We start from the raw sequence: 9,550 nt of genomic DNA, 5'->3' as shown, positions 1-9,550 counted from the left end.
CCATTTTTAAAACTTTCATATTGATTGAAAATGGTTTAAATAATTTATTGCACATTATTTTTATTATTTAAATACCATATAGATGACATGAATCAAGTCGAGATTCCATGTTATACATTTTAATGTGAGTTACATTTTTGTAAGAAGAGATCATCAGCTTTCACTAAACATTTCCCTCCCAGTCCCCAGTTATCTAATATGACTGAAAAATAAAATAGCCTCGTTACAAGAGTAATTCACAACTATCCACCTGCAAACGGCAGCACAAGAGCCATGTATAAGGCTATACAGTGCAAAATATACAAAATTTGTTAATTTAATATTATAATACAGAATTTGACAAGACTTAAAAGGTAAAGAGTTTATCTTGAGGCTCATTATGATGAGTTGATGAGTCTTTTTCACAGCGTCGATATTAAAATATCTCAGCTGCCATGAATGATCCGCAATAGTTACAGTCAGTGCAGTTCAGCTGACGATTTACTTTGATTTCAATCTGTTCAACTGGCTAAGGTTCAAACGCAATTCTGACAGAATAGCAAAAAAGCATAGCTATCAGGAGTAAATACACTATTTTTGGGGTTGCATATTCGTAAATTATATCAAAATATGTTGAACGACTTCTTTCTACACCGAGTTAACATCTTTCTATCGTACCATTTATCACAGAGTGAAATTCGAAGCAGCGTTGATCGTGATCGGTTCAATTTTGCAACCCTCCCTGAACTGTTTGTTTGACTTGCGAGACCGTGAAACATGATATTCAACCAATTTTTTAAGCGCCAAAGTAGACTTGACATATTGAAAATTTGAATTGCATGAAATTGGCGGCTAAGGTAGCAATGTATGCTACTCTGGATTGTAAAGTGATGGAAATTAAGTCGAGTGAATGTGTGAGATTAAAACTTAATATTAGTCAGTGCTCCTATTAATCCACTGTAGCTTGAGATGCAATAAGAAAGTGGCTATTTCGCGTTTGTTGAAATCAATACTGGCGATTGATTTATTGCTCAAACTGGTGTTAAATAGCATTAAAAATGAATATTCCCAACACATAAAATTGACTGAGAGTTGCGGGAATGAAATTAATTTGGCACATAGTTAGCTGACAAAAATGAGTAAATAGGAATGTACTTTTAGACCAGCTAAAATTAACAAATGCTGTTAGAAATGAAACCAGTATTGGCGATAGATACAATCATGCGGAGTTATAAGATTTTGGTCAATTAAGCTTAAATTACAGTTAGAAGCCTTCAACTAAATTATATATCATACCTACGAAGCACAACATTATCCTTTTTGGTTTCATATAATTTCTGGTCTCCCACTATGAAAAATGAGAATTTGATTCTCGTTTGAAGATTTCTCTCAGAGCGACCGAAAATATCACTAACAATAAGTCTAGGAGCATTTGTTTGACTCTTTGGTTCAAAATATAAAATATTTCACGACTCTTCGATTTTAGTACCTTCCTCGCTCACAATCTTCTCACTCTTCAAGTTTCCGTCTGACTTTGAGCGGTTCACCTCCATGAGAACCTCGGCGGAAGTGCGATGGAACTCAGCAATCATGTCATTGCGGGTCTGCTCGACCAGCTTCTCGATGTCATCCTTGCCAAGACCAGTCGTTTCGATCGGAGGCAAGCAGGTCATGATTACACGACCTGAAAGCAATTTTAAAGCCTATTCTTAACGTCTTGTTGCAGAGGAGGTTGATACATGGCAAAATATTCACTTTTTATTTTGGAGAACATTGAGACCTCATCAGTATCTCATCTACCCGTGGTGAAATTTCAAAAACAAAGTGTGCTTTGAATTCCTCTCACCGAGTCGGATTTAATTAACACAAAATTTGAAGTTTTAGGTGAAGGTCACTTCTGATAAATTGGATTTTTCATACAATTTTGGAATTGAGTACGGGATTTTGGAATTTTGTGAGCTTATAGCCCACGGGAAGTGCTGTGCAGAGGCTCTATAAAAAAAGTTCTTAAACTCTTCAGCTGATCAGGGTAGGTCAAGACGAGTCTAAATGTGTGCAGTTTTGCAATTTTGATGGTTCAAGCCCAAGATTTGTAGGTGACATGATTTGCAAAACATGAAAAAGTCGAGAAATATCGCGTTTTTCGGAAAGGGGAACTTTTCGAAAATAAAAGCACTTTTAGCTCTGAAATTTTTACACATGTCGTACACAATTCTTAAGCACATTTAAAAAATTAAAAAATATTCTGTGAGCTCATTTCAAAAATTTAAATAACAAACAAAATTTTGGTGTTAGTTCAATTGAGCTTGGCGAGAGAAATCCAAAGCACAAATTAATTTCCAAATTGTACCAAGGGGAGATGAGATATTGAGGTCTCAGTTTTCCAAAATTGTCCCGCAAGACCCATAAAAATATGAATATACTGTCGGAAAACTTTTGGACTTGTCTACTAGTTAAATCTGATTTCTGGTCCAAATTTCATTGAGTTCACATGACCTCAATTTTGCCAATTTTGTTCTCCCACCCGTGACATTTCGTCAAATACTGAAGGTAGAAAATATGTGTAGGGGACAAACTTACCTTCGTCAAATGTTTTCTTAGCGTGATCCAAAAAATAGTAGGAAGAAAAAACAACGGGAAGAATCGGTATCTGGCCAGAAACTGCAACGTGAAAAGCTCCTTTTTTGAACGGCAGCATTGCGCCAACATTATTCCTTGTTCCTTCAGGGAAAATCCACAGCTTAATCTGCAAAACGATTGAATATAATACAATGCAATAACATTATTTTTTTTCGATGAGTATAAACGGCCAAAGATAACCTCAACAATTTATAGAATTGAGGACACTACGGCAATTTGGGCTCATACTCTGCTAGATTTGCTGTGAGTTTTTCAAAATTAGTACTTCACTCAGGTCGATTCCATTTGTCAACTGGTGCAGCTAGCCGTCTAATAATCAGCTGTTAGCACGAAAAATTCGCAAATTGCCTTGCTGTTTTGAGCGCAGTGACTGTCAGGCAACATTGCAAAATGATCGAAAACTTCGTACTTGTTCTACTGCATTTCAGGCTTCATAAGATGGACATATAAACAGGTTAAAATATTTGCAAGTTTTGGAAAAAAAGCAAGAGCCGTTAGCATTTTTAGATAAGATAGTAGTGACCTTGTTGTCTTGAATATGTTTCGTGGCTTGGTTCATTGACTCCTTGGCTGTGTTTGAGTTGTGTCGGTCGATGAAAATAAGGCCGCACAGCCAGGCAGCCAGTCCGAAGGGCCAGGCGTACAGCAGCTCCTTCTTAGCCACCACGGTGCACTTATCCATCACAGGCCATAGATCAAACATTCCTGATTGAATTCAAATGAAGTTGAAAAGAGCTGCTAACTCTATAAACTACCAAGAATGTCCAGTGAGCTTTGGTGATTAGCTACAATGATGCACGCCATGTCCTTCTCCAAATGTTCCTTGCCGCGGATTTCCCAGCGAAGTCCAACCAACTTTGAAATGTGCCGACAGAGGAACGATGCCAACCTAAAATGGAGCCGTTTTTAAGCATTTATGTTTATTTGGGCCTCAATCAAGCAAATTGGATTATTGGATATTTCATTAAAATTAAAAACTAAATATAAATGCTGAAAAATGACAAGCAGAGATCCATTTTTGTTTGGGTGACACAGGAGGGTAAAATAAATGCTAAACTAATTTACTTAATAGGAAAATTGGTGTTTAGATTCTAAGTGATTTTTTTTGTTTAAAGACCAGGGTAATATTTACTAACAAAAATAAATTTTGAAAAAATAAGAAAAACATAAATACATATTAATTTTTAATCATAGAAACAACCTATGTGAAAATATTATTATTTATTTATTTTTCCTGTATTTTGTGCAAGAGGAATTTGAGTAGATAGCAAAACAAAGAGAGCCGATGTAATCTAAATAGATTTTGAATTATATTCAAAAAAGGATAAATGGACACTTGTGACTTATGACGCCAAATAAATTAAATCACACATATATTCACAGTTTAAATTATAAAAATGAGGTTGATCTATAGTCACTGAAGGTGAGCGTCTCCTGATAATTCACTGTTGCGGAACAAAATTAATAGATTAAAATATGGTCATGACTCAGTAGTAAGCATCCACGCACTTTTTGTGACTCAATTAGTGGTCTCTTAAAAAAATTTGTTTGTCTTAGCATGAACGAAATTTTGTTATGGGGATGGGTGCTATAATTGAGTCACCACCACATACATAATTATGTACATACATATATGTATATATCATACGTATAATTATATAAATTTTTGATCCAACTCACAACAAATTTTTTACTTCTCCTGGACGGAACATCATGATAGGTATTACAAATACAGCTGTTGTCATAACGAGTCCGTAGTAGATGGCAAACTTGAGGTAATAGCGAAACTTGGGACTAGACTCGTAGGCAAAGGGCAGGGCCAGCATCAGGGCGACCACGATCAACTCGAGCAGAGAGAATGCCATCTGAAAACGAAATCGAGTTTTCTTAAAAAATTAAACACGACACTACGACCGTCAAACATACCGCGAATCTGGGGTTCGGCTAGCTCACAGGCTGAGGCGAAGGTGCGCAGTTAGCTCGCTACTCCATGGTTATCGGGGAAACTGGCGCCCAAGGTGGGCTATTTGTACGTGCTCAGCGATTGAGCGATTAAAAGGGCGCGAGGCGCGTTGGAAAATGCCGCACTTCAGTCTTAGTACGGCTTCGCACTGGTGTTTGGCACCAGAAAATCAATACAATACACCCTGTGCATTCCATCCCCGCGCGACCCTCGTCAGCTGACGAACGTCAGATCAACACCCGAGTGACGTCACGCCTTGCGCCTGCCTGCTGCGGCGGAGGCCTGCCGCTTGCCCTTATCCTTATAATATTTGCAGCCGCTCCGTCGACACCCGTCACGTCTTAGTTTCTGTTCTGCTCCGAATTAACACTATCTACTTTCGACACAGCAGTGTCAGGCCAAAAATAATCTTGGAAGGCTCTGTTTACGACTTGCCATACATACGGAAAGCCACATAATATTATGTAAAAAAAATTTATATTACGCGCATGCAGACCCTGTTAGTCAGAAAGAAGATTTATAATTATCATTATTTTTGCATGTACCAAAAAATAAGATCTTAATATTGCGAATTCGAAACGAACAAAAAATAATTACGATAATATACATTAAAAGATTATATATTATTATTTCCCACCGAGAGTAAATCAGAGCCTAGAACCCGTGGAAATAGCAAAACAAAAATTGAATATAGTTCTACACGTGTCCTATAGTAATCAATCTCAATTGATCCTAATTCCATTTCATTGATATCCCGCCAAACACGTTCAAAACGACCGCTCCACTCTTCTTAACCGCACCCCTACTCCTCATGACGCTCTGTCGCTCTGCCAGCTCTGGCAACGTTGCGTGCTGCTTTGTTTTGTTTGTCAGGAGTCAGGATCACGCATCACGCCATAGTCGAGTCGAACTTGAGCTGATGGTGCGAATTCGAGTTCTCTCTTAAAATTGTCACTGTAAACCGAGTGTAAGTTGTTTCGAGATCTTCTTTAACCTTTATTCTAAGTATGAATATATATCCTAACAACTTATTGTACTTCCAGCTCGGCTTAAAGTGAATTGCAAGTTATAAGCGTCTGGGAAAATCGTGCCGCAAGCATGGCTGCAGCCACAGCACCAGCACCAACAGTGCCGGAGGAGAAAGTTGAAGTGGTAAGAATCGGCACTTTTTGTGAATTTTTAAAAATTTATCTCAGGAAACCGAAAATTATTAGAGAAAATGTCAGATGATTCGATTTTGTTGGTTTGTGTACAATTTTTCCCCAAGCAATGTATAAATGAAAATTCTGAAGAGGGTTGGACAAATTTGGACTTAAAATTAGACACAATTATCATTTATCTACTTAGCTCTGTTTTACATTCAATCCCATTTTTTTTAAACCTAAGTTAAAGAAGCTTAACTGTCGTTGCAGGAATGGGAGAGTGACAAGCTGAAAAGGGCCCATCGGACCGTGTTAGAGGTCAACTGCTATGACATGGAAGCATGGAGCCTTCTCATCAGAGAGGCGCAGAACAGGTGGATCGGAGATGTACGACCTTTCTTCGAGCAGCTGATAAACATCTTCCCCACGACGGGAAGATACTGGAAAATTTACATTGAGCAAGAGGTATTTCATTATTGCTCAAAGCGAATAATAAAACTTTATATTTTACAGTTAAAACACCTCTAAATAAATTTTTATGATGTGTTACAGTTAAAGGCTAGGAATTTAGAGCGAGTTGAAAAGGTAAGACAAGGCAGTTTAGGCTACTGAACTGTGGTATTAGTTTGTAATTTAAGTTATCACGTGTACAATAAATCGGATCTGGTCTATTTTTATCGATTGTACCTGATATTGGGGCTGTGAGGATAATTTATATGGCAACGCTGAATAAAACTATTTATTCTTTGGGGTCTATTTATTTAAACTCTGTGTTGAAAAACTTGGGAGGCGGAAGCAAGTCTCTAAATTCTGCATGATACAATCAGTTGAGCTAACTTCACTTGCTTTAGTCTTTCGAGTTATCCACCTTTCAAAATAATGCGAAAATGTGTGAACGGATGAGTGTGCGTATGGATGCTGCAGTGTGGAGGATATAAAATATTCTCAAGATCTTTCCATAATTCTAAATACAATTTATCCTGCTAATAATTTTGAAGGCAAATATATATTTTGAATAAAAACAATTCCCCTAAATGCTTTGTAATTTTTAAGCATTGAAATTTAACTGTTAGTTAAAAAGCATCTGTACTTTTTAACTAAATAAACATTTATTGCTTCCATCCTCAAATATCGCCTTTACTTTAAAAAGTCTTTCAACCTCACATTAAAATTCAAGGGTGGGTTTTTTCATTGCTATGAGATGGTTGGGTCACTGAAGGCAGCATGCTAACAGGTAAATACCAAGCAAATCCCTATGCCTGTTCTTTCGCCATCTTTTTTGAGAACAAGTCTAATGTTAAACTCTTTCAGCTTTTTCAACGCTGTTTAATCAAAGTGCTTAACATTGATCTCTGGAAGTTGTACCTCACATACGTGAAGGAGACTAAGGCCATGCTACCGACGTACAAGTAAGAGGATAATGCGCTCAAGCGGGGCCGGTACAAATAGAAAATGATTAATTTCAGGGAGAAGATGGCACAGGCCTACGACTTCACGCTGGAGAAGGTCGGCATGGACATACAGTCATACAGTATCTGGAACGACTATGTCACGTTTTTGAAAGGAGTCGAAGCTGTTGGTTCCTACGCTGAAAATCAGCGAATTAGTGCAGTTAGAAAGGTTCAACATTAACTTTTTAAATACAAATAAAGTAAAAACGAGTTAAATTTCAGGTCTATCAGAGAGGTGTCGTCAACCCAATGACCAACATAGAACAATTCTGGAAGGACTACATCGCCTTTGAGCAGAACATTAATCCCATCATTGCCGAAAAAATGGGAATGGAGCGTAGCAGGGACTACATGAACGCTCGCCGAGTTGCTAAAGAGTTTGAGGCGGCCACCAGAGGCGTCAACCGAAACGCACCAAGTGTACCTCCCACTGGGGCTGCCGAGGAGGTCAAGCAGGTAGCAGAAAAAAATAAAAATTACTCGAACAGTTTTTAATCTGCGGATACTGTCAGGTTGACATGTGGAAGAAGTACATTGCCTGGGAAAAGAGCAATCCGTTGAGGACAGAAGACCAAACTACAATCACCAAGCGAGTCATGTATGCTTACGAGCAGTGTTTGCTTTGTATGGGCCACCACCCTGACATTTGGTACGAAGCTGCCCTTTACCTTGAACTCTCCTCAAAACTGCTCCACGAGAAAGGAGTAAGAAGGTCTCTTTTAGTTTCAATCCAAGTGCTAACTCTGAGCTTTGCAGGACATCAATGCTGCCAAGCTGTTTGGAGACGAGGCCGCCAATATATATGAACGGGCAATCACAACCATACTCAACAAAAACATGCTGCTCTACTTCGCCTATGCTGACTTCGAGGAGGGCCGCGTCAAGTACGAGAAAGTCCACAACATTTACACCAGGCTGCTGGAAATTACAGACATAAATCCGACATTGGTATGGAATCCTTGGGACGTGGAGTAAGTTTGAGCTAAATTTTGGCCAACAGGCTTACATCCAGTTCATGAAGTTTGCTCGGAGAGCAGAGGGCATAAAGTCAGCTAGGAACATTTTCAAGAAAGCCCGAGAAGATGCCCGATCTGGCTTCCAGGTCTTTGTTGCTGCAGCCTTGATGGAGTACTACTGCAGCAAGGACAAAAACATAGCTTTCAGGATTTTTGAGCTGGGACTCAAAAAGTTTGGTGATGACCCAGAATACATTCTCAACTACATTGACTACTTGTCGCATTTAAACGAAGACAACAACACAAGAGTGCTCTTTGAAAGAGTACTTACTTCGAGCTCATTGGAACCAGAGAAATCAGTGTATGTTTTCTAAAACTTTTATTCCATTATTTTTTTAAAATATTTTGCGACCTTAGTGAGATATGGAACAAATTCTTGGAGTTTGAATCCAACGTCGGAGACCTGACCAGCATTGTCAAGGTTGAGAAGAGGAGAAGTGCAGTGCTGGAGAAGGTTATCTCAAACAGTTGCTGAACAAACCCAGGTTTTAAAGGCATTTTTTCCTTCTAGCTCAAGGAATTTGAGGACAAAGAAACAGCCCAATTGGTGGACCGCTACCGCTTCCTCGACCTCTATCCATGCTCCATCGCAGAGTTGCGCGCCATTGGCTACTCTTCCACTTTGCAGGGAACGCACAAGGGTCTCAGCGCAGTGGGCAACCTGAATTTGGACGAGGAGCCTGTCGCGACAGTAGTCCGTCCTGATTTTGGCCAAATGATTCCCTACAAGCCAAAGTCTAACGCTCATCCTGGCGAGCACACCGTGCCTGGCGGCGTGTTCCCGCTACCTCCGTCAGCAGCACATCTCTGCACCTTGCTGCCCCCTCCTTCCAGCTTCCGCGGCCCGTTCGTCTCAATTGACCTGATGATGGACGTCTTCAGCAAGATCCAACTCCCTGATTCTGGTAGGATGTGTATCATTGCCCATTTTGTTTCTTTACTTTGCTAACGCAATTTACTATTTCAGTGCCGCTGCCTCAAAACAGCGAGAATGGTTCTGATACGAAATTGTTCGACCTGGCTAAATCAGTGCACTGGATTGTTGATGACGATGCCCAGAACAGTATTCAAGGGGCAAAAAGAAAGAAGAAAGGCTTGGGTGAAGATAGTGATGAAGAGGACTTTACTGGTGCTCCTCCAGTTAATGATATTTACCGACAGAGGCAGCAAAAGCGTGTTCGCATTTAGTTTTAAAATTATGTTTTTAAATCATTACCAATGATTAAATGGATTCAAAAACAACTGCTTAGTTTCATTAGCACAACAAATACAGAGTTGTAAAAATGAGAGTAACAGAAATTCACTAATGTTAAGTTAGGTTTCATCCCCAAAATTCGACTGAGGGTTGAATGAAATTAA

General features: G+C 39.1%; 2 protein-coding genes across 2 annotated transcripts; one reads left to right on the top strand and one right to left on the bottom strand.

The window, feature by feature from the left end:
• Nucleotides 1–40: 40 nt before the first annotated feature.
• Nucleotides 41–4,834, bottom strand: Agpat1 (1-Acylglycerol-3-phosphate O-acyltransferase 1). The gene is made up of 6 exons (XM_065489036.1): nucleotides 4,546–4,834; nucleotides 4,300–4,484; nucleotides 3,375–3,508; nucleotides 3,143–3,324; nucleotides 2,560–2,725; nucleotides 41–1,663 (listed from the first exon to the last, which is right to left on the bottom strand). The coding sequence occupies exons 2-6, from the start codon at nucleotides 4,482–4,484 to the stop codon at nucleotides 1,446–1,448; spliced, it is 885 nt and encodes a 294-aa protein (XP_065345108.1). The 5' UTR covers nucleotides 4,546–4,834; the 3' UTR covers nucleotides 41–1,445.
• Nucleotides 4,835–5,491: 657 nt separating this feature from the next.
• Nucleotides 5,492–9,433, top strand: su(f) (cleavage stimulation factor subunit su(f)). Its single transcript, XM_065487297.1, has 13 exons — nucleotides 5,492–5,549; nucleotides 5,626–5,734; nucleotides 5,995–6,189; nucleotides 6,277–6,309; nucleotides 7,036–7,133; nucleotides 7,191–7,344; nucleotides 7,398–7,631; nucleotides 7,688–7,879; nucleotides 7,932–8,123; nucleotides 8,176–8,492; nucleotides 8,549–8,645; nucleotides 8,703–9,096; nucleotides 9,159–9,433. Exons 2-13 carry the CDS (start codon nucleotides 5,681–5,683, stop codon nucleotides 9,377–9,379), a joined length of 2,181 nt encoding a protein of 726 aa, XP_065343369.1. The 5' UTR covers nucleotides 5,492–5,549; nucleotides 5,626–5,680; the 3' UTR covers nucleotides 9,380–9,433.
• The last annotated feature ends 117 nt before the right edge of the window (nucleotides 9,434–9,550 follow it).

Source organism: Cloeon dipterum, chromosome 4, assembly GCF_949628265.1.
Source record: "Cloeon dipterum chromosome 4, ieCloDipt1.1, whole genome shotgun sequence".
NCBI lineage: Eukaryota > Metazoa > Arthropoda > Insecta > Ephemeroptera > Baetidae > Cloeon > Cloeon dipterum.
Note: the sequence above shows the minus strand (reverse complement) of the source record. Positions and strands in the feature narration are given on the sequence as shown.